A 26631-nucleotide genomic window follows, 5' to 3' on the forward strand; every position below is an offset into this window, starting at 1 on the left:
CCTCTTTCGCGATCAGAGCCGACGTACCGATGCCGTTTAGGCGAGGATAGCGAGAAGGGATGAAAAGGATAGGAGAGGACGCGTCCCGAGTCTCCTCGTCGTGTTCGCTCATCCCTCGAAAGCCACGTTTCGCCGACGATGACGAAGACACGAGGGTGCCGCCCCTCGTCTCCCATGTTACCAGCGACACGGCGGTGTGTAATCGTCGAAGCTGCGCGACGGGTTTAATCTGGGATGCGTTTGAAGTGTGGAGAATTTTTGCGCCGCGCCGGTTCACAAGGATTTAAATCGTCGAGAGATGGGATTTTTCAATCTAAGATTATTCGTGTTTCCATTCTCGCTGTCTCTCTCTCCTTCGTCCGAATATATTTCACTGGCTACCATGTGGCAGAATAAAATCTAACTCCGGCGAAGATATAGTTTACAGCGAAGAAAATTTCGCTCGACCTCATTTTTCTAAACTCCCGTGCAATTTCACGTATATATTCTGTACAATTTAACACATGACTGTTTTGCACTCATTATAAGTAAAAGTAATTAATGAACATTTAGATAAAGGAAAGTTTTAGCTCTGTTAATACAAATGACGTAAGAACATACATATAATTATGCGTATAATATTAATGATAAATACAGTTATTAAAATTATCTAAAAGAAATAGAAGAAATTAATTAACGTATGATAATAATTGTGATCACAATTGTTAAAGTAACTGGAAAACAAAGTAATATTTATTATCAATGTCTTCATTTACATTATATTTTATTTTTATGGATACACTAAAATAATATATATCTGTTCAGATTTTTATGAAAACAGTCTTTTACAATTCTCTTAATATTGTATTGATATTCCAAGAATATATCTGCAATATTTTTCTAAATATTTAAGGATTATTGCAGGAATATATATTGCAAAGTATTTTTTGAAAACGGACAAGAATATCACAAGTTTCCTTTTCTAAATTCTGTATAATTTATGTGCATTTTGTGCGTAATCTGTCATATGACTATTATTAACTATTTTCTGCATTTATTATAAATAAAAGTTATAAACAAAAATTCAGAGTGTTTTACTTCTTAATCTGTTGATGTAATGTTGTAAGAACACGCATAATACTGCGTCTTGTAACATTACGAATTGTACTGTACGGAGATATACATGTGCTGAAAAATTTAGTATGACCAGATATATTCGAAAGTCTGGTTACATGATCGCATCCCTTTGAAATACATCTCGCAATTTCGAAATTACTACAGCCTCGCCACGAGCTATGCAACGAAGATTGGAATTCATCGATTGAGATGCAAATACTGTTACAGCATAGTCTTGACTATGCGAAATAGTCAATTGTAACATATAAATTCATCTCGATGCAATGTAGGTGCAATATATATCGATATGAGACGTGTAAGAGATCATAGAATATTCCACTTATCTTACTACCTTATAGAATTTTTGAATCCACCACTAAATAAAGTTTTGTAACACACAATTAAATTCGCACTAATACATAATTATATCCCAAATATCAATTAATCACTATCTAATTTCGATATTACAGAACTTCGATCGCTGGCCGATTTTTCGAACGATAGAAATTACAGTTTTTTTAAGTCTTCCCTTTTCGTTCTGCTGCAAAATTACCCCAGCACTATCAATGCTAAAGTATCACGGTCGAGATGCCTCGCCGTAAGCAAACGCTCGAGCAACAACAATTGAGGAGATCGAAGTTAACTGAGTTATATCGGGGTCGAGATGAGGCCGAAATGAGAAGTTTTACGCCGGCAATTCTTGGCGTTATCGCTCTTTATAGGCACGGCCGGCGCGCGTGCAACCGGTAAGGCACAATAACACAATCCCGGTTCCGTTAACGATTCCCCGTATCCCAAATTCCGAGTGCATCACCTTTTTTTACGGTCACCAGCGGCCCGGCGTATACGACCGCTAACGACGTGCCATTAAATCGAGTTAACGAGGGTAGCCGCGCTATTTGCCGGGCTATTTCCTAGCCGCCGCGATCATTTTGCCCTGCCATCGGTAAACCACAAACGGCGTGATGTTCCAGGGAAACGGCGACGTTTTCGCGGATGCTTTCGCGACGGTCACCGTCCAATTGGCTACGCTCGTTTCGCAACGAGAGCATCGATTCTTTTTTTTTTTCTTTTAAGTGCAATGTCGCGCTCCTCGCTAATTCGTTGAGACTCTGTGAAGTTCGAACCTGTCCGTGATCATCTCGGATCATTAAGGCGAAGGCTGGATGAGTCTTTTTGTTCGACTTGTCATCGAAACAGTCAATATTGTTCTAATGATTTCTTTAACGAGTTAACGAGTTCAATGAACATTACGTCTCTTGGTATCTTAAAATTAAAAATGTTACGAATCACATACGGAATTTCATTCGCGAGTCTATTATACGTTTTTGAACAAAATAATTGATACCAAGATCTTGTATAGCAAGTACTTCAAATATTCATCTGCTCGCAATTAAAATCGTATTATTAATGAAGAAATATTCAAATCTTTCTGCACAAACGCAAAGTAAGCAATGTCGAGAGGCATATAAATATTCAAAGATCAAACAGTCATTATAGCGGCAAAACTGATCGTCACGTGGATGCAAAATTCATTTGATGCAGTGTCAGTTTAGCACGGCAAAGAATGAACCATTCATTATCAGAATAATCCATTCGCGCTGATCCCGGCGATTTATGAAGGCTAAGTGGACATCGTAACAAATCATAGAAAGCCACTCGATTATTTAACGATGATAATAAGCAAAAGCGCATTTCACCGATATGTTTTATAGCTCGTTGATACCATCGTATCGCGAGACGCTGATTTATGAGTCCGATGAAAGGGACGATTACATTCCGCCATTATCCCGGGCTTCATTTAATGAGCCCTATACCTTTTTTCTATTACTTATTCATTCGGTATATACTATCATCCTTTTATTTCAAGCGCATAATTACAGATGGCGGTTATTCCATCGCGACGCTGAGTTAGTCTCACTTTTTCCCTTTGTACATTATATTGTCTTCCTAAGAAAGACAAATAAGAGCGCTTCAAACCAGAGCGTCATAAAAGTGTAACGTTTCCGTTGCTGTTGTTAAAAAAATATTAATATATCTATTATAGAAATACATATAGAAATATATATTTCAGTGTTGTATAAAAAAAAAATTACGGAAGGATGAATTTAAATTTTTTGATATTTCATATAATAAATAACCTTGATTAACATGTACATGAGAAAATTGTTATGTATATAAACAAGTTATACATTAATAGTAATAGTAAACAACTTTATTTCATAACAGATTGGCTTATAATAAATCGGATAATTATAAAAAAAGATATATATGCAAAAAAGAAGATAGTTATTATAATTTCACCTAAAATAAAAAGCTGATCAAAGTATACATAGATTATAAAAAAAAAATACAAAATACATAAAAAAATCTGATGATAAAGACAGCAGATTTCTAACATTTTTGCTTATAAAAGCGCATGTAACCAAAAATTATATTGTATTTAAACCACACGGAAAAAAAAAACAGTTTTGCTGAAGTATTTAAAAATTTAGTTAGTATGGATTTGAAAATAATTTTGTTGGAATATTAAAACAAATATGTAGGACGCTCAAGCATGATGATGTAAAAAGTTGCAATGCTGTAAAAAGTTTTGACATTCTAGCAACAGCAGAGCTTGAGCGTTCTAGGTACATAATTATTTTGATGGTCAACAAAATTATTTTCAATCTACATATATCTAACTAAATTTTTAAATAACAAAATTTCAGTAAAATTGTTTTTTTTTTTTTATGCAGGACCACTGGACTTTCAAACTTTTCGACCACGCGGTTGTATTTTCCAAAACGCATAACAAAAACGAAGTTAAATTTGTCTGTCAGACGATATTTCATACAACTGTTATAGAAAAGAAAAAAAAAGAAAAGAGAGAGAGAGGGAGAGAGGAGATAGTAAATCGAGATCGAACACAACGAACTCACGATCGCGAGATAATCTTTCCGTGATAGTCACATCGTCGTTATTGCTTTTAATTAGCGTATGATTCACGCGTGACTGGTACCACATTCCGGCGGATTCCAGTCTGCGTACACGCATTAGCCTGTCGCGATTCTCTCTCGCCCGCTTATTTCGCCGTACTTTATCGCGTACAAGAGAGCGGCGACAATTTCGCCGCGGTGTATTGAATATCGAATAGGCGACTGGAGTGGTTCAGCTTGTAGGAGCATAACGCCGCGTCGGTTATACGCCCCCAAGGCGTTTCTAAATCGACCGGCTGAACTACATCGGGTGCTCCCTACTTCTGTCCGATATGGCGTGGACCTAGTTTACTTCTAGCCCGATTATTACTTCGAGTACCCCGAGTGCCGAGCGTCCGGGAGATCCCCTGTGGTATTGAGTTTCTAAACTTTTAAGGCCACGACGGAGGGGAAAGGAACATTTCCCGAAATGACGATGCATATTACTGCTAGAACGAAATTATTAAGAACACTCGCGATATTGTTTCATGCTTTATCGTAAGTAGATATTATCGTAAGTATCGTCATCAGAATAACGCCTTCCTTTCCCTCTCTGCTCGTTATGCAAATCTGCCTTTTCAAGCCTTTGCCAATGATTTTATGAGGCCTACTTGTTAAGAAGAAATAACGTTTGAAATCGAAAATTTATCACAAAAAATAATCTTTCTTTGAAAAATAATATTTTTACTAAAATAAAATATAATAAAATAATATTTTTACGCAAATAAATTGCCATGCGATTTGCCAAAGGATAATAATAATAATCTTTATTATTAATGCATAAAATAAATAAATTTTACAGCTGGAGAAAAAAAGAGTGGGAGAAATGTGAAATATTTTTTTAATAAATTTCAATAGTACATAAAAGAGGATGTACTCCATCTTTTTACTGTTATACCCGGCCACACAAGCTTTCCACGTGCGGCGCATCGCAAAAAGCAACGTGCGATCGTCGAGATGCGATGGGGGATCGTAATCATATGTCTAAAAAATCAAATTCACAACGGGTTCGATAATGGCGGTCGAGGGATGGGAGAGGGGAAAAAAGATAAAGCGCCGAGAGATCAGTGGGATACTCGAACGAGTTGTGTCGGGATTCCGATTCCGACTTCGACTCCTAAGGAGTCGAACGCGCAACATTCCGATCCATTACAATTACGAAATAATTCCAATGTTGGCCCGCATTGAAGGAAAGGAACCCGAAATTAGGTTGATTAGAGGCTACCGTTCGTCAGGGATAGCCACTACCGGAATTTAACCAGTTATTATATAGATACGGCCGCTCTCTACGAGAGATCCGTATGGGCGCGTTAAGAGAAAACGTGCCCCATGAAATTAGGTTCTCGATCGGCGTACATTGCATGAGAAGCGTCCCGGCAGATCAATAATTATGTCATAGGGAATCAAAGTTTGCACGCTGCTCACGTAATTTTACGGTTTCCCGCGTCAGTGTGTGGCTCGCAAATGAGCCATCGATTCCGACTTTAATCTAATTCTGAAATCCGAGGGGATTTCAGATAACGTCACGTCGCACGTCCTTTCTTTGCGAATCACGCGAAGAAAGAACAAACGGAACATTCATTATACTTAGGGATGGGCAGAAATCAACGACAAATAATAATGACGATAATTTCGGCCGCGATATCAACACTCGTAATCACCGTCGGTGGACGGTGATATTGATCCACTTGTTTGCGAAGTAATTAAACCATTTTGTTAACGGAGGTAAACGGTGAACCAAACTGTTCTGCCAAAATTATTATCCGCCCGGCTGCTTGTACACCCGATTATTAAAGCAAAAAACGCTTGAGACTGTACGATCGCGTTCGCTATAAAGTAAACGCCTTGCGTGCGTGATTTATCTGATCGCGTGAACTACGGCCCGTGGACGAAATTCATTTTCGCTTCCCTTATAATCGCGTATGATCCATATCCGTGACGTATACACTAATGAAATAACTTCATTAACAGTACAACTTTAGTATCAACATGAAAGTTTTGCTGGCTGAAAAGATAAACAACTGTTTATCGGTTCAAAAGTCGGAAAAAAAGTTTAGCAAGTCTATTCTTCGCGATTTAATAAGATCATTCTTATTAAAGTCTTAAGTAATGTCTAATGAGCTTTCTACAGTAAACCATTACTTAAGCTTTAAGTCGCTAGAATGACAATTGTTTTTAGTGGATAGTTTTCTATAGAATACCTAAATTTTAAGTAAAAACTTGACCAATTATAGAATCGGTTATTCTTCTCATATTCGACTATATTGGTCAATTTTTTACAGCTTACGACTTAAAGTTTAAATAATGGCTTATTGTATAAGAAAAGACCCAAGATTCTAATACGGATCTGTGATTGGCTTATTACAGATTATACTTAAGATTATACTTAAATATAAGAATCAATTATGAACACCGGCCTATAAGTAGAAATAAGACTTCATCTCATCAGTTATTCGATTTTGACGAATGATAAAATACACTTCCTTTATTTAACCGGTGTTACACTTATATTGTATACGTTAAAAGCATTCATCTGAGAAAACAATTTTTCGTGCCGTGACAGCAAATATATTGAACACGATGGACGATGGACGATGGACGATCCGTTGCAGAACGCGACGAGAGTCGTGCGTCGAAATTCATCTACCGAAAAGCGTTTTATCAATGACACGGCGACGCGAGGACGAGCGGTAACGAGAAAAAATAAGACAGAAGAGAGAAACTCGATACGCAGGACTGTGAATAACGACTGTCTCTCCAATTTCACTGATAATTAATGTCCGACGATATAATTTCATTAAAGACAATAGACTCGCGGTGTTTGTTTGAATTATGATGCCCGCGGTGATAAATCGCGCGCTTTAATAGCTACCATGCCGGAGCAATTATTGTTGTGCCAAGTTTGCTTGGTTGCGCGATGCGTTGCTGCCCACGCAGAAAGCGAGAACGCTCGATCGGGAACGCGCTCAAATGGATAATATAATAAGGTATTATAACGCGTTACGTTTGTGCAACGCGAAAAATGCGGAAAGAAAGAAACGCTAAAAGTGACACAGATCTGAGCACTTTAAGCAATACATTTTGTAGCAAAGGAGTAAAAAAAAAAAAAAATAAAACAAACGCGAGCTTTTCTAATTAAATTAATTTAATTATTCACGAAATAGATATTCATTTTCAAAAAAATTATTTAATTCGAGTTAGTAATTCGAGTTAGTTTATGTCAAATTTAATATATAGAAAAAATTAATTATGTAACAAATTCATTATGAAATAACATACAATGTTCACGATGTTGAGATAGAAGTATGTATAATAACAAGCAAAAAATTTGAAAATTTTATAATTCAAATAAATAAGTTGCAACTTGGAAAACTATCCACTAAAAGCAATCGCCGTTCTATTTGGACGATGACTACTTCTAAACCGTGTTTGTACGAAGTCGCATGTTTGTTCTATGTGTGTTTATGTGTGTGTGTGTGTGTGTGTGTGTGTGTGTGTGTGTGTGTGCGTGTGTGTGCGCGCGTTGATACATTCTAGTTCTTTGATAAAACTATCACAGTGACTCTCTTTTGTTAAGAGAGCGATTTAGGTTCGCATCGCGTTCTCAAAATGCGAGTGAGCGCGTTCTGTTGCCACGGCAATATCGCGGCTGGAAAAAAAAAAAAAAAAATTGTAATGGCTTACCCGCGACGACGGTACCCCGCGCGCGGAGATTTACATTTTCATTTTCCCCGATATCAATTTTTGAAGTTTGTTTTCATACGTGGGGAACAGCGCCGTTCTGCCAACTCGGAAACGCTAGATTCGGCGATATCGAATACACGATATTGAAAAAAATATGCGAACGAGATACCGACGAAGCATACGCGCGTTTGTTTGCGCCGAATCTTTCCTCGAAAAATATTACAAAGGAAAATGCGTCCTACGCGCAGCGGTGCGCGAATAATTACATTGTATCGCACGTTGCAATTGAATGTGGCTTGCATTTTATTCATGTTTATATTTGCTGTTACATTTGTAAGTATTTATAAGTTTTATTTAAATATTTACAAATATTATATATATACAGTTTTATATATATATATATATATATATGCAGTTTTAAGAATTTTGTAAAACTTATAAACACTTACAAATGTAATGCATAGCAAATCTAAACCTAAATATAACGTAAACCACATTCAATTGCAACGTGTGATACAATTATTCGCGCACCGCTGCATGCAGAACGCATTTTTCTTTGTAATATTTTTGGATACTCTCGTATACAATTTAAAGATAAAGACGAAGCAAAAGAGTAAGATAACGCGAAAGTTTGATGAATTGAGCTAATATCGTTATTAATATATTTTTTTTTTAATGATGAAACGTGATTGAGAAAACTGAACAATAAAATATTACTCTAAAGAAAAATGTGTTACTCTGTTGAAAATTCAGACATAGTGATTATTATAAATCTAGCACGTTTTCGCGTGCGTTTCCGATATGTAGCGTTTCCACCCACGCGGTTATGCCGCGTTACACTCGCGGATATTCTTTAATACCGAAATAGGCTTGAAACCGTTTCGTTTCAGGGGTTAACCAGGGTCCCTCGAGTACACGTCTGGCAGTTCTGCCGTCTGAATGGCTAGTTAGCGCGAAGATTGGTTTTCTCCGCATTATTCGTCCCTTCTCTTCGGGCGGCGTTATTGGGATCACCCAAACACACGGCAGTAAAATCAGCTAAGCTGGCGGTTATTTATTGCTCGCGGTGGCACAGGTGAAAGAAACGGGCCTCACTCATGCTCTCTGCCATCCTCTGCACGATCCCTCCTCTCTCACCTACTTTTTCTATGTCTCTTTTTTAATCTCTCCCTTTTAAAAAAAGCGCGTAACCTGCCCGGGATTCTTGCTGTCTGACTCGGAGGAATGTCTTCGCGGTAAGAGAAATCATGAGTAAGTATTACAGCAGATGTAATAACCGAAACTATTCGCGCAAGAGCTATCAACTTTTATAGATATACCGCTATATTACGATTTGTACACGAATGTCATCATCGTCATCGTCAGCAACGTCGTTTCCATGACTGTTGAAAGCGTATCTCCTTTTTTTACCCTTGCAAAATTTAACTGTACGTGGCATTATATACCTAATGCGATCAATCATTGCAAACGTCCAAAAATTGGTGTTAAAAGACTGACATTTTTATATATATATACCCCCCAGAGTTTTTTAAAACTGAAACTCTTCCGTGAAAAACTATGCCTAATATCGATTAGCATAGTATAGTGTTTAGAAAATTATGTGTTCCATGCTCTATAATCTAGAATTATATATCTCCTTTATTAATAACTGTAAATTTATATAGGTACGTGAGTTATAATGTATTATATTTATTAAGATACATACTTGTAAAATATTATTACTAATATTACTTGTTATACATATAATGTCTAATAAAATTTAAAAATAATATAAATATATAAAAAAACATTAAAACACAAATATTACAATCATATTTTATAAATATACCTATATATATTGTTTAATTAATTTTAAATCACAAGGATAACCAGTCTTACACAATCCTAAGAATATTATTCCTATTTTACACTACTTCAAGTCATTGCGGAATTGCAGAAAAGGGGGAACAGGGCAATAGGGCATCCGTTTCTACTGCCCATTTGTATTATTGTACGTTGCATGATTTACGTGGCCTGATTGAATTTCATTTGCATGCCTTCGTTATAATCTGCACGCCTTATAATTTCCGAGAACATTCTATCCAGATCACGAGGATACGGGCTGGAGGAAACGGGCTTAATAGCGATGACAACGTGGCCTATCATCGATCTTATTTCTTGCTGACCCTCGCTCCCCTCCCCCCTCCCCCTCCGTGTGCTGCCGTTAATACCGCGGTCTGTTAACGAGCGTTGCATCATTTTCAATGGAAACCTGTTCGTGAGCGGCTATCGACTTCTAATTTATGGTTGTTTAATAACGCGGGCCAGTCAGGAAACACCCGGAGATCGCGACATTTCCGTTTTTCGCTCCACGGCGCACAGCAACGGCGGCGTACGTCGTCTGGGAACGAAGTTCCAGATAATAAGTTAATCTTGATTAGCTCGAGCCCGATGATATACGCGCGAGTAGATTGCAAAATGTGTTTTCACGACAAACTGCGCGGGTTTCATTTAATTATACGCGGTCTGCCTGTTTTAATCTCTCGCGTAGGTCGACTGGATAAGCTGACTTCAGGGGTGGCGCGTGTATCGCTCCTTTGTGACGCACTTGGCTGCGGAGCTGAGCGAAATCCGTCCGCGTTCAATACCGACTTCCCATTCAAATTGGAATGAGTAAAAATACAATTAATAAAAACGATCAAATCAACTATTCTAACATCGTTATTTATCGTTTAACATGCTTCAAGTGAATTTTATCGATCGAATAATTCTTGGATTCCAAGAACGTCACGCGTGACTAACTAAGATTACATGAATCATTCGAAATTTGCCAGTCAAATCATCGAGGAATGATGCGGATTCGAGGAAAGAAATTGGATTCGATTTAATAGGAAAGCTTAGAGAAAAATCAAATATACTAATATTGGTTATCTTTATGAAGGTTAAAGAATTAAAAAAATGGTCACTATTTAAACGATATAATATAATTATAGTTTTCTAATCATCTTTCTTTCACGGTTTGTTTTCTTACGGTTTTAAAAAGACATTATTTTGTTTCTTTTATTTTATATATACAGTTAATTACGAAACGGAAATGCGTCATTATCCTTTTTAGAGAGAATATTTTTTTCGAAGCCCGGCGTCTTCGACGAGCAGTACAGCCGTTGTTGATCGTAAAGAAAAATGCTGCGTGCAACAAAGGTCGGGGAGCAAAAGACGAGGCACGGTTGATTGAAACGTCAGCTAAGAGGAGTTATGTGCCTGTGGTGTACTATGGTTCCCGTCGTCTACTGCCGAATACACGGTGCAAAAATTATATGCACGCACGTATCTACGTTTAGATGCGTGCCGTCGCGTATTGGGACGCTTCGATAGCAATACGTTATACAAAAGCATAAGATACTTACAAATTTCATTTGTAGAAATACAATAATATTAATTATGAATGATTAAATGTGCTTTGTACAGATTTGCATACACAGGAAGAACGGTTTTACTCAAGAATCTAAAAATTTAGACATATACGGATAAAAAAATAATTTTGTTGAACCATAAAAATAATTATGTAGAACGCCAGCGTGATAATAATGCTGCAAAAAGTTTTGACATTCCAGCAACTAATTTGAGTATGCTACATAATTATTTCGATGGTCCGACAAAATTATTTTGAAATCTGCATTTAGCTAAATTTTTATATTTATACTGAGAAAAGTTATTCATTCGATCATATTAATTTTTCATTTTTTATTTATTTTAATAAAGAATATTGTATTATATTTGACTTAAATTATACATACATTTCCAATGAAAAAAAAATAAAGACAAAAAAATAAAAACAAAATTAATTTAGTCGAATAAACAATTGATTTAATAAATTGAACAATTTGTTTCTCAGAGTAGATACTTTAACAAAAATTATTCTTTCATGTGCCTGATCGCAAGCAAAAAAAAGCTTGTTTAAATAAAAATTTTGGAAGCGAAAGAACGTATATTGTTAAGTGGTGGAAGAATTATCGGCATAATCATCGCGTGAATATTTATGGGAATATCAAACTGGATTAATTGGCAGAGTCGCTCTTCGATCTTCTTTTTTTCTCAAACTTATTTGAATTCCGAAACCACATGTATTATATTCTGCACCTTTCGTGCGATCTCTCTGTGGAGAGAATAACCTGCCGCGTCTCACATTCTTTGATTTTGACCAATCCTGTGAAAGCGCGCGGTGGACCGATGTTCGTGCGTGCGCGTGCACACGCGTGATTTTAGCTACGATACACGCTAAAGTAATTGGCGATCGTAAAATATCAAGGGCGCTAACAGGAACAGCGGAAATGTTGTAGGCGCGTCTACGCCCGCGGTTGTGTGACGATTAACAACCTAATAAGAACCACCTCGACTTGCAGCTTTGAGTTGCAGCCAATGCGAAGTATGAACGCTAATAAATTCAATTACAACATATGCGTGTATGTGTTTGTCCGATAAAATATTTTAATGTATTCAACATAAATATTGGCTCGAAAAAAATAAAAATAAAAAAAAATATATTTTGTTTATCAAAAATCACTACCGTACATTTCGTTTATCAAAATAATGTGGGATAAAAAATGTATTTAAGATGCCTTTTAAATTTATTCAACATTATTTTGATGAATTTAAAGTTGATGTTTCTAGGAGAGAGAGAATTCAATGAGTATTCTCTTCTATCTTTAATATTAAATGTCTGAATATTTAACTGATTAGCTAAAGTCAACTTAAATTCTCCCATTATCAATGAAATTTCTTGTTTCTATTATATACCCTTGTTATTTCGATTATATTTTCTTTGAAAGAAACGCGTCTCCCTTTCTTCCTGCAACATAGCAGACTACTTATTTTTTTAAAGTGTACTCGAAAGTACGCGTTTGTAGAATTGCTTTGCGATATTACGACCAAGGTAAACTTGTTAAATTTACAGCATTTAATGGCTGGTTTGTGGTAATAGCATTACATTTCGCTTTGTCAATATTGAAGCCGCTAGTCGATCGGACTTGTTAATTTGATATCAAACATTTAACTTCAACTGGGAACGCGGGCCTATTTTGCTTCCATATTTACAATAAGATTTAATACACAATTGAAATACGCATGCACAGAAAATACAATTAGTATAAATCAACGAGATAATTCATTTAGTATAAATAAATAATGAAAAAAATCTCTTTCTTAATAATATATTTTTTTCGTGATAAATCGTGAGTAAATCATTTATGCATTATCAATGTATATTCTGTACAATATTGTAAAATACGTGAAAATATTAATTTTTTTTTTAATTTAATGTTTTACAATTTTAATTATCTTTTTGTGAAAATATTTTGATAGTTTAATTTACTAAATTTATCTAATTTTTAAATTAACGAATACAATTTAAGTCCAATTTCCTCCCAAGACCTAAAGTATTTATCAAGTATTTATCAAGTATTTGTCAAACTGTTAGTTTTCTTTAATGAAAAATTGTATATATTACAAATTCGCTAGAGAAAAACTGGAAAATCACAGATTGTATCTAATATATTTTTTTTTATCAAAGTGATTTATGACATTCAAAACACCAGCAGAAAAAGGTAAAAGTCACATATTCGGAATTAAATTTAATATTTTGCTACACCAATTGCGGATAGAAAAGAATATTTTTCATTGTATAATTCAATTCGTACACTGAGAAAAAAAGTTGAAATATTTGCAAGCAAATATTACGTAACATTTTCTTCAATATTTACTGGTTATAAAAAATTTGACTGTAAAAATGAAATACACATTTGTGTGAAAATATCTCATTAATAGTAAAAAAATAAAATAAATGATTTATTTGCTAGGAATAAAATTTTATTTTGTCATATTTAAATAAGAATTGATTTTAATGAAATAAACACTATATATTCTAGGAATAAATTTTTAAGTAAAGATCATTTTCTCAGAGTAATAGTCGCATATATTGAAAGTCAGGACGTGCAATATTCATCAAGAATCGCATATAGTGAAAACGCAGCAAGAAGGCCGCGCAACGCAGTCAACATTGCGGAATAATTCCATTGTACCAAGATTTTACGAGTCGTTCTTAAAACCTGTCATTACGGCGGTATGTCTGCGCGTGCGCGTGGTACGTCCCAAAGAAATCTTCAATGATTTACCGCTCAATTTTATGAACTTATATTCCTTAAAGACTCTGACGTATCTATTTCACTTAAATGCGTCCTCAGGGCGCGTGACGAATTGCGTGACGCAACGTCACTGTTAGCCGTTCATTATCCGTGACCAGGTGTACATTTCAGATTTAAGATAGTTCCAACTATCTTGTAGGTGGACTCCATATAATTCAACTCTATCTCTAAGTGCACCTCAATTATTAGACGCGATCATTGGTGATCCGATCTCAAATGCAGGAAGATGTTATCTTAATACTGGAATTCCGTTCTCACATTTGATGTAAGCAGTATGTGCGTCAAATTTTTTAAATATTTCAGATTAAAAAGTTTCAAATCGTTAAATAACATTGATTGTAAACTAAAATATATGCATGCGCATGAATGAAATATGTTTGATTGCATTATCTTGTTCTTTTATTCATTATGTTGTTATGATATTAACAATTATATTCTGAATTAAGCTCTGAATTTATCTATATCATTTAAAACTGGTACTCATCATAATTAATACATATTTGAGTACAATCTTAAGTTGTTATGAATCAATCACAGAGTCATATTAGCATCTTATAAAACATTACTTAAAATAGTTTTGAAGTAAAAATGGACTACGGATATTGGCCAAAATTTCAGAGTAAAAGACTCAAGGTTGTCTTTCAACCCAACCACATTGATTATAATAATTTTATATGTTTATTCGCTGTTTTTCATTACGAATGCTTAGTAAAACTAACAGCTAAATATATTTTGAAAAGAGTTTACCATTTGATGCATTCTCGCAGTGTTGTAGTAGTCTAGGTTCGGCATTCGGTCGCTTCGTATGAGGAACGTCTACAATAAATCAAACTGATCCACGCTCGATACCACCTGGTCCATCGACCCACGTACGCGATTTCAATCTATCCGCTCCGAATCTTCTACGATTCGCCCGAGGCGCGAAACTCGATGACACCACTGTACATGCACCACTCTCAGAATCCAACAGGTACTGGGCACCGGCGTGAGATGCGAGTCATCGGAAGCCTCGCGTTTATACGCAGACGTGCTCACCGACGACGAGACATCTCGAATCGGTCCAACATCTCACACCATGAAGATCCGTCACAATCTCACGTCGCGTAGACTCTCCCGAGACAAGGATGATCGGTGGCGAGTTAGTCCACCGAAAACGATGCAGCACGTGGAACCGGAACCCGATCACTGTGCACAGATCTCGTAACTTGGCGGCGGGTCTCGATTCTTGCTCTCTACGAAAATTCGCGGTTTCGGGAGACTATCGGGGTGCTCCGAGCATTCCCAGGCTCGGCGACCGTTCGCCAGTAAAGGACGGGAAGGGAGATGAAGTAATGAGAGTAGGTACGCAAAAGGGAGATGAGAAAGAAAGAGAGAGAGAGAGAGAGAGAGAGAGAGAGAGAGAGAGAGATGAATAGGATGAACAAGCTCGAGATATATCGAGTTACCGGCACCGTACGCGGATATTGTTTTCCGATATCTCGACCTTTGTATAGGTATTCGCCTTAAACCGTCGTACACGCAGGAGGACTCGAGGGTTACTGCGCCCGCGGGGCCTTAGCTACCAGATAGACGCGCCAGCGGAACGGCCGGGGTAGGAGTTGGGACGGGCCTGAAGGCCCGGTTTACGTCCCGCCTCGACCGCATTGGCTGGCCGCAGCCGGTCTGGGCCCAATAGAATCGCGGAGAGTGCCTCTGGACGCGAGAGATGAGACGCCCAGATCGACTCGGATTGGCCCGCGCCCGGCACCAGCTTGCGCGCGGCAACTCTCGCGTATAAACCGCCGGATAATGTCGTGGAGATTTTATTTCTCGAATAAAGGATGGGCCGTCTAAAGGATGGGCTATTGCGGGCATCTGCTCCGTGCGCCCCGCCTGCATCGCGATCGCCAAGATCTCGCCGCGCGATCGCGATCACGATGAAATTTCGACGTTCGGTCGGAATTTCGATCTATTACTGCCGTAATATAAAATATAAAACTTTTTCCTGCTAATCTCATCAATAATTTATTGCAACATGAGAGATCAGTTTTCCTTCAAGTTTTATACGTGAACTTTGTGATCGATTATGATTATAATATACATATATTTGTATATTATAGTATTATCCTCTTAATGTCATGATGTATATAAACACAACTTTATCCTATTGCATTAATGCTGTATTTATACAAATTACTCGCGTATAAATATTATTTTTCTTGAACATTACGATATTTTTCCTCGTGTAGAATAATATCCTGCCAAATAATATTATAAAGATTATTTTTCGAGTAGAATTTTTACTTAAGCTTCTTCTTGAATGCAACAGTCTTTTTAGACTGTTAACATATTATTGCAATATTCTTTTTTAGATTTCTTAAACAAACTTGACGGTCTCTACATAATTGCTTAAACAGAACAACTTTTTTTACATAATTATATTCTTCTAAATAATATCAATTTTATAAAGATAAGAATTGACAACACGTAACGAATTTATAACATCAATTGTAAATTTAATCAATTAATTAGATAAATAAAATGTTGCATTATTCCTTGAAAATACTCTTTAAGCATATGACAAAAAAAAACATTGTCAACAATAATTCTATTATTTGATTGCATTGAGCCACGATAACTAATAATAAAATTTTAATTTTTTCAATAGAAATCTCAAAGCTTATAATGTCTCCTTATCGTGATTAAATGTTATTTTACATTAGTAATGACTTTATAACAAGTTAGACAAGTGACAAGGTGTCGAATTATGTTCAAGAAAAAATGATAATGACAGACGATATTGCTGAGACGAATAGTATACGTTAACGATATTGCTATAGATACGTTAACGATATATTAATGTAGTAATAAATGTCGCATATTTCTGGAAAGTGGTTCTCGCGTCGTTTCATTAATTGCATGACATAACTTCGATCCACGCACTAACCATGCAAACACACCGAATATGACCAGATCATCATGGTCGACGACCTGATTTCAGCCGAGGGCAAGCTTCGAGGATAGATTTTTTGATCAGCTACCTGAACAATGAACGAATGAATGAAATTCCTTTGGCAATCCGTAGAACATGCCCTTCCTGTTTTTAATTTTTGGCCTAAGCCCTCGGCGTCCTAGACGTGCGATGACGTTGATGAAGACGCTCGGACGAATCTTCTTTTTGTGCTTTTAATTATCTCCGAAGTCGGACCCCCGAAGAATTAGGGCTCTTTCTATTATTAAAACAGTCCAAACCCGTTTTTTTTTTACGAGAATAGAAAGTGATAACTGAATTTGCGAATGATTCCTAAATTCTCGCTTTAATAAAGAATTTTCCTCTCGCAATATTTTTTACAGATTACCTTTTGTCCATTTTTCAATACCAACAAAAAGATTTTCTTATTCCAACAATATATCGACAAATTATGTGTGTTAGAATTATTATTTAAAAAATATTTACCTACAATTTTTATAATTATGTTATTTGTCTTTTAATTCAAAAAGCTTACATTTTAAATGTACGTTTGAAAAGTATTAACTTTTTGTTTACTATATTCTTTTCATAATAATATCATGTAAACAATAATATACATGTGGTCGTAATTTTAAATTGTATACTTTAACTGAATTTTTTAAAATTAAATTAATGTTATCTTTACTCGCCCTGCCTTTTACATGTCTGTCATAAACAAGTCATCAGTGCAAATTATATATGCATAATCAGTAGATACTAATCGGACTTGTTACTTTTTCACTCTCTATCTCGCTTCAAAACGATAAAAACAGCCTTTAATATCTTCCGCTGAAGTCAGTCTGTTTTTATTCAGCTACTGCACACCAACAGCGTATCAGTGTAATTCTTATGCGATCAGGCTCGTCACTTCATAGACACGTAAGAAAGATTAAGACGCTCTTTACGGGGCTGAACGGCAACGAGATACGAGTGGTATGCGTACGAGGAGCAGCAGGAATTCCGAAGATGAAATTACCTTACGAGGAATTCCTGAATCGGTTATACGAACGCGGCAGTTAGGTCCGAATCGTGACAGCCCAGGGCATGCACGCGAGCTTAGCAAGAAAAATTTCAGATCGACCTGGCGAAATTGGAAGGGAGGCCTTTTAACGAGATACGGTCATCGTTGCGGTCCGACGTGTGGTCATCTTTTTACGATCATTTTTTTCAACGCGTGCATTCTCTCTCTCTCTCTCTCTCTCTCTCCCCTCTCCCTCCGCTCGACCGACCGATTGTAATTACTTTTGCGATACTTCATCTCCGCGGCTTTTCAATTGCGCACCTGCTATCGCGCGACCCATGCTTGCAATTTTTTTTTCTCCCGCTACGCTTCACGCATACACCCATTTGCAGAGACTTTGTTTGTAACGTATCGCATCTATGTAATGCAGTTCGTGTATTTTCGCGAATGCACTATGCGCGATGGAAAATTGTTGTTCACGTTTAATGGGTCACAAACAAACCCGCGTATATTTTCTGCGAGTATCATATTGTGTTCCCCAAGATACAAATACGGCCGTATGCGAGTAGCGGCTGACATGGAAAATGGTATGCATCGCAAATCGCGAATAATAAGCATATCGTTACTGTCAAACGAAAGTCACTCGAAAATTTGGGATAGAGTTGTTTTTTGCCTCATCAAAATGAACGAATCGTTAAGAGAAAAAAAAATATTATATTACTTTGGCGAACTTATTATATTATGTTTATACAATAGCGTATGATTTTTTAAACTAAAATAATAAAATATTGTACATAATGCTGTTTTAACTATCTACTGTACAATGAAATTATATTCCTTTTATTTTTTACGTTTAATTATTGAAAACATTAAGGTATAATGAAATTTATTTTAAAAAATAAAATAATTTACTAACAACAGTATGTTTCTTTATGTTTGATGTTGTTACACGTAATAATTTGTGATCGTCTCTAAGAAATTTCGAAGAATGATCAATCATAAAGCGAATCTTCGCTCTCTAAATTCTTTAGAATAAAATCTCACATTAAAAAGTGAAAATTAAGTCAATCTTGAAAGAGTGACTTAATTTTCAATCTTTAAAAATGAGAGATTTTACTCTTCAAAGAAACTGTTCGCTCTAAAAGTTTCATAAAGTTTGCTTAAATATTTCGGTGTAAATTTATATACGTCCATCCAATTTTGCAAATCGCGCACTAAAATGTTCTTCAGTCTTGAAAGGCATTTCCGAAAATAGGATTATTTCTCTTATAAATTGATTTATTCTCGTCTAATTTCGATTTGTCAAAAAAAAAATTATAGACAACTGGATGAAAATTCTTTCATCCGTTTCCGAGGGTCATGAAATATAAATTTCAGGCTGTCGTTCTGAGATTTCACGCTTACTGCATCGTACAAGTCGATCATCGGCGAAGACGGAGACGAAGACGTAGCTTCGCTTTGGTACCCGATCTGCTGCGGGACGCGCAGTTCCTGCTCGCGAATTTAAACCGACGACGGTATATCTCAGGGCGTAACCAAAGAGGTAGGTAGGTTGGTAGGTAGATATAAGGGGGATCTTATTGATCTGGTAGCCCGGGGCGTGTCATCCTGGGCTGTTGGCCGCAGGGAGGACCGCGGCTAACCCTAAAGCAAAGGGGGATCCCTGTGGCGTCGCGCATGCGCTCGCGAAACCGTTTTCTCTGCCCAGAGGGCTAACTTACACCAATCACCAGAAGCTAGAAACCCTTTTCGCCGAGAGGCCCTCTAAGAACTTCCCTCTTGGAAGGGGAGAAAAACTATATATTTGCTGCTTCATCCCCTTCCTCCCTTCCTCTCCTTCCCCACCACTCTTCCCTCGTTCTCTTCTGCCCTCATCTCTGCTCCAAATCCACCTCTGTTCAAATATCTCGCCCCCGTGTAATTTCCCGAAGGTGAAGCGAATGTGAATCAACGATAAACTCTTCCGCAAAAGTTTTTGGTAGACCTTATTGTCTACAAAATTATTGTTATATCGAGAGCGTCACTTATTCTCTCTTTATTGTATGTAATGAATTTCATACAAAATTATTTAACCTTTAATCGTAACAACAGAAACTGAAAGATTCTACCTGTTCCAATGTGTCGGTAAATATCTTAAGAAATAAAATTGAGAAGTATAGCATAACTGTAACATATTAACTTTAGTAATTTTCAGTAATATGTTTCCCCTTCTTTTTCTAACCGATAGAATAGCAGCGGATTAATGAATTTCGATACGCTGGCTAACGCCGTGATGCGAAATCAAATGGAACGCAGGATTTGAAACACACATCGCCTACAACTCTAAACCAGTTTCTTCACGCGCTGCGCGGTTCATGAAGATATCCCGCCCGTAACATCGTAATTACGGCTGTCAGAATAGTCGTAATTTTACCGAATGCATTCTTACGTCCGTAAGAACCGTGGAGGCCGCACGTCGTATCGACGTGCAGAAGTGTTAAATGGCGCAAGTTTATTGTGGGTAATCGATACCGAGTGTGCATACCAGGTGCAAGACCGCGCTCACGTGCATAGAAAAGAGATTGTCGACGGGAACGTATATTCTCTAAGTCCCGGGGTATTTATCATCGTGACAAGGTTCAGGAGTGAGTTATTGCGAATTTACATTACGCATATTTATATCTCTCCCGATGCGCAGAATTATTTCACGTCAGCGCGATACTCGATGGGGAGTTATCGTATAATTTGCACGAAGCGTTATTTCGCGAAGGCCAATTCATTATCACTGCATGCCGCTTCCGCATTCGCGGATGCGATAAACGGGAGGCATAATGTGCACGAGAAATCCATTTCTTTAAAAATAAAGATCTGACGAAGAAGCCGCAATTGAAAAATCATATTATTATTTATTCAAGATAAAATCACTGAAAGGAAGATAAGGTTTCACAAAGATACTTTTAAATTTAACATGAAAACTACTCTCTAAATTTTTTGAAGTAGAATCTCGGTCTATAGAATGAAAATTGAATCAGTCTTAAAAAGAATAATCACTCTAAAAGTTTTTTTAGAGAATAGATTTAACTTGAATTGTTCCCCTATAAAAAAAAAATCGATTGTTGCAAGTCAATTTATATAAGCAACGCTTTCGTTGAGAGTTAAATTGAAAAGTTTCGTTGAGCTTCAATCGATATGAAGATGAAAATTAATAAAGATCCTCGCACGTGTTTTTGCGTTACTCCTACTCGGTACAGTCAAACAACAACTTCGCTCGCAAAGAACGCAACGCTGTCTTCATTTAAAGCCGAACAGCGAGGCACGACCCTTGACTCACGCACTCACTCACGCACGCACGCACGCACGCACGCACGCACGCACGCATTCACGTACGCACGCGCGTGCACAGAGGTTAACGTAGCGATAACGTTACGGGCTATTAAAGGGAACGTCATCCGCGAAGCGAAGCGCGAGCGGATGGCACGAGGGCGTGAGTGCCGATATTTAACGAGCACGCTAACTATTGGTACTTATCCGCCGTGGTGTTTACACGCACCACGTTATGGACTTCTTTCGAGAGCTGTTCCTTCTTGTTCCTCCGCCTCCGGAGGAAACATCGGCCCGCGGCGCGCGCGGCAGTCGTAAATCACCATGGAAGTCGGCGTTGCGCTTCTACCGGTCCTACATGTATACAGGATGCGCCTATCACGAAGTATCGACCGGAGCCCCATTCCGAATGGTACGGCTCAAAACAGATCGTATATATTGGTAGAAGGATTTTATTCTTGGGAGAGAGTAGACGGCAAATAAGAGTTGGGTCTGAGAAACTCGGACAAGATCAAACAGATTGATAGATGATCGTGTAACGCTTGAGCTTTTTCAAGTCGCAGAATTGTTTCCATTTTTTTGAACGTTCAGATTATTAAAGTTCAAAATCAGATGTTTCATATGTAAAATATCTAAATCACTAAATTTGAATTTACAATATTATTTATTTGGTATAGAAATTAATATTAATTTTGTAAAATAGTTTACACGCATCTGGACTCTTTAGAATTCTTTTCACAATTTTACTTTTACTCAGGCTGATATTTATAGTCGGTTTTTATATCTAAGATCGTCTTAAGTATAGTTTTGAGATGTCATAAACCAATCAGAGCTGTGTTATTATCATTTCAAGATATTACTTAAGACGATCTCAGTAAGAATACCACTATGGATACCAGCTGTAGTATTAATCTCTCTATGAAAATAATTGCAAAGTGAAAACTTGTTTGAAAGAAATAATGAAACCTAATGCTATACAAAAATATCAAAGTACAGAAATTTATTATATGTATCCTGTTTCGTAAAATAATTGTAACATTTAGCGTGTGTGCATTTGGATACTTGCAATTGTATAATATAAAATATCAGCTGATTTTATCTAAAATTAGGTTTTAAAATTGATTTAAATTACTTGACCAGGCAATCGGCATCTTTAAGGGCAGATACTTTATGAAAATGTAGCATACGTATTCACGTATTCAAATTTGATCGCCACCACTCTGCATAATTATCTAACTATGTATCAGCCACCCAGTATTTATTTTCGCACGGTTGCTTATTAAATTTAAGATCGTGCACTGCTAAATACACGATGATAGCACGGTACGCTAATACGAATTCCAATGCAAATCGCCCGCAAAGATCGTCCCGATCAAGTGACGCTGTGTAACTACCGAACCTAGTTTCGATGTAAACCTACTGAAATACGGTTTTGGTAAATATCGACTTCGATTCCGGCAGTTCGGTTACCGTGTGTGCCGAACTCGGTTTCAGTAAATACACTGGGTGCAGTTAATCGAAAATTTCCGCTATCGATGTCTATTATGACATGCCTACGTTAACTTAGTCAAATTATACAAACTGCAATTTACTACGACAGAAAGTTTGAGTGTAAAAATAAACGTAATCGTCGTTAAGTTAGAATATGTTACGCCATTTAAATACAATTTTTGTAGATATACTATATTTCCGAAACTAACAAACATCAAACGATGTTAACAAAATTATGTGAGAGCAAAATTAAAAATTTTTAAGATATTTAAAAAAAATAGAAAAAAATCCGATCTAAATTCAAGAAAGTGTACATGTTTATTTCTTATAATATATAAGCAGAGAGAGAGAGAGAGAGAATATTCTTGTATTAAAATATACAAATTTAATTAATATACACTTTATATTTTTGCAAATATAAAAAGAGTTTATATTATAAGAAATATACATAAATAACAGATAAAGATAAAAGTATATTCAAGAAAAAGAGTATATAATTATATGAAAGCTATAAATAAAATGTTTTAGAAAGTAAATCGCGCAGACATTACAAGACACAGCTCGAGCAGATTTTGCTTAGGTACTTTCATCAGAAATACATAGCCATCACTCGTTCGTATACGCGTATGCAAGGAGAAACCCCTAGTCTTGCCTACGGCATTCTAAACTCTTTCCCTCTCTATCTCTCTTCAATGATCGTTATCGTATCTCGATAAATCGGGCGCGGTTTATCGTTAGATACAAGTGTGAAGATAAGCGTCGAGAGCCGTCGTACCCGGTGCGTGTACAGATTGCCGTAAAAGAAAGCGGAAGATATTGTGCATAGAGACAGGTTGTAATTCGCGTCGAGATGTTTTGAAGAAAAGGAATCAGGTAATATACAAATGATAGTGGAACTAATAATGGATGAAAATAATTACTGCATCCAGCATCACGTTAAAATTAGTGAGATAAAACGTTCCATGCCTCACTTTCGAGAAAGAAACATAGAAAGTTTTAATGATCGTGATAATTCATGAGAGTCTGTCAAAATTTTCAGCGAACAGAAAAGTTACTATAAAGTCAATAAAGAAATTCTCGAGTAAATCAACATGAGAAAACGACCGAGGTTGGAAACGAAATTTTCAATTTAAAATACGAATTATCTTCCTTCCCTCTGTGTAATCTGTTTGATTATTCCTTACGTGACAGGGATTGACGCGAAATAATCGACGCGATCGCGTCATTTCTGGAATTCGGAGTCTGTAAGCGGGAGGAGGAAATGGGAGGGAAGCAACGCCGCTCGTCGTTACGTCCAACGCAATCTGGACACCGAATCTTCGTGGTCCACGAAGCCAAGCATCGAGCCGCGGCGAAAAAGATGAGTCGCGATACCTACTCTCGAAAATTCGCAACGGATCCCCGCAGACACCCTCATCAGGAGAAAAAAAGAAAGGAAGGGAGAGAGGAGGAGAGACCCCCGACGTTCATCGCGCCCTTCCTCCCTTCGGCATAATCCACTTCGTGTATCCTCTAGTTGCCATAATGTGTTGTTCGCGATTTCTTTTCGAAGCACGAAGAGCAGAGAGGCGTGCGAGAACGACGAGAAGAAGAACGAGATGACGAGGACAACGCTACGAGGACGAGGACGAGGACGAGGACGACAACGACGAAGGGCTGCGAAGAACGAAAGCGTAGAAGGGCGGACGACGGAGGAGATGGAGGGGAGGAGAAGGGGTTAGACGTCGGTGCATAATCGATGATCACAGTCATAATAAATGAAGTATGTCTTGGTAGGAGGTGGGTAAGGGTGTAGGGTACCTGACGACGGCCTCGGGCGTCCGCAGGAAGATCATCTTCTCCGGCCGTAATCCGAGGTGTGCGTCGCGTATCGCGTATCCGATCGGAATCTCCGGCGCTCCCCGGGACCGGACCGAAAGTAGCTAATCATAATAACGTGCCGGTACCCTAGTACCCAGGTGCGTGCACGCCCCGCTACGATTACCCGACATTATAAATTTCAGTTGCCCTCGAACAGACGCGTATACGTTCCTCGCGCTCCACCCTCGTCCCTCCACCCTCCTGCGAACACGCGAAAGAAGTGCACAGCTTTCTCTTTTTCTCTCTCTTGCTCGCTCTCTTGCTGTCTTGGCCTTTTTCACGGTCATCGTGATAGAAATGGTTGTTGAACGAATGGCGAATTACTCGGTATTGTCGCATGCCATCAGGTTTTCAATGACATAAATTTCAAAACGAAAGAATTATAAAAACATTAAGCGCAGTTTAATTGAAGAAAAAAGAAAGAAATTTTGCTTTGTGCAAAAAAAAGTATATATATATATTTTGGACAAGTAATGCAAAGAATGCTGTGAACCGATTTATATAGAGACGAATATCGAGTAATTTACCAGCATCTGTGACGGTTCACGTCTGGAAGCTGCGCTCTTCACTCTTTCACACTTCTGTTATTAAAGGAAGTTAATGAAATTACCCGAGAGCAATTTATCAAATTTATGTACTCGACTACCATTTATGCGATCTTGCGGCGTCCCCTTGCAGCTTTGCAAAACATGTGAGGCCATAAAATGGACATATCATATTCGCGTCTCGGTATCGCAGCCATCTTTGGCTAAAAGTATTGTATTTTTTTACGCACATCTATACACAAACTCGCGTATCCAAAAGAGAAATACAATAGGAGAGTCTTTATATTTTTATAGTTACACCGCATGAATGTTAAAAATTCATCGCGAAAAACCGAAACGTATTTTCATGACAGTAAATATAATTTCATAAAACTGATTATTATATAAATTGAGAAATAAAAATCTCGTTGTATTTTTATAACCTAAGTATTCACATATTCGATATTAAATAATTCCGTCTGTTAAAAACTATATCAAATTTTCTTACTTTAAGGCAGATAAAAATGTTCAATGATTCTAAGATATCTTACTTTATACGTTATTCAACCTGTTTCTCATGCAAAGTTGTACTTGACAAGTTTCTGGATCAAATGAGTCAAAGATAGGGACTAGGGAGTCGAACATGGACGACAAAGGAAGGGGAGAGAACTAAAGTACGTACGTAAGGTGGAGGAGTAAAAAGATGAGAGTCATCCCATCGAGACAAGGAACGATGAGACATATGGACAAAAGTGCAGGATGTAAGATCGGAGCGCGGAAGGGAGAGTTGAACGGAAAGAAAGAAAAGCGGAAAAGCGTATACGAATTGCAAGGAGACGGGCCCCTCTCGAGGAGAGAAGAAGAATCCTCGACGAGGACTGAGGAGAGGGAGAATCGAGTCGGAGAGGTACCGAAGTTGGAATTGATCGGAGGAGGAAGGATTGTAGGGACGAACGGCGAACGCGGAGGGTCGCCCGCAGCGCAAGCGCCCCTCAGGCGACGTCACATTGATTCCTCCGGGAAGAGCTTACAAAATGGCCGCCGGCGTTCCATTCCTTCCTTGCTATTCGTACGGGGTAGGCTTCCGTCTATCTAGGTCTCTTTGTCTGACGGGGGTGGTATGTATGCGCGGATACGGGGCGGCTGCCGTGGCGTCGGCGAGGGCGGTGTGAGGAAATCGATGCACCTTGGAGGCACTACGAAACTGCCGTTTCTCTCTCGTATAGTATATAATCTCGCTAGCTCCAGAGCCTAGAAGAGACGACGACCGGATGGCTGGCTGGTTGGTTGGCTGGTTGGCTGGTTGGATGGGCGAACGAAGGAGAGTTACCAGCGCGGAGGGAATTGAATTATCAACCGAGGCGGAAGGTGCAACCTCTAAAGATAAACTGCCTGCCTAAAGTGAATCTTAATCTGATACTGACGATGTAACCGTTTATCGGATACCACCGGCAAATAAGGTTGCCGCGGCTCACCGGGGTTAGACGACACAGTAGAATGCACAGCTCTCTGTTCGCTGATCGGGAGCAACGCTGCCAATTGCGAGCTACGTTGCACAATGCAGCCTGTATGAACTGTTCTTCAACAATTA

At 37.7% G+C, this 26631-nt stretch overlaps 1 protein-coding gene across 2 annotated transcripts in view; it reads right to left on the reverse strand.

The window, feature by feature from the left end:
- The window catches only part of TfAP-2 (transcription factor AP-2), a 235370-nt gene that overhangs the window by 138514 nt on the left and 70225 nt on the right, over positions 1-26631 (reverse strand). Inside the window, exon 1 of one of the 2 annotated variants that reach the window (XM_011051571.2) lies at positions 14663-15472. The exons of the other annotated variant lie outside the window; for it this stretch is intronic. Within the exon in view, the coding sequence (XP_011049873.1) occupies positions 14663-14707 (45 nt within the window). The 5' untranslated portion in view covers positions 14708-15472. Of the gene's footprint in view, positions 1-14662; positions 15473-26631 lie in introns of those variants that run through there. 2 annotated transcript variants of the gene reach the window in all.

Source organism: Acromyrmex echinatior, chromosome 3 (genome assembly GCF_024713525.1).
Source record: "Acromyrmex echinatior isolate Ae372 chromosome 3, ASM2471352v2, whole genome shotgun sequence".
NCBI lineage: Eukaryota > Metazoa > Arthropoda > Insecta > Hymenoptera > Formicidae > Acromyrmex > Acromyrmex echinatior.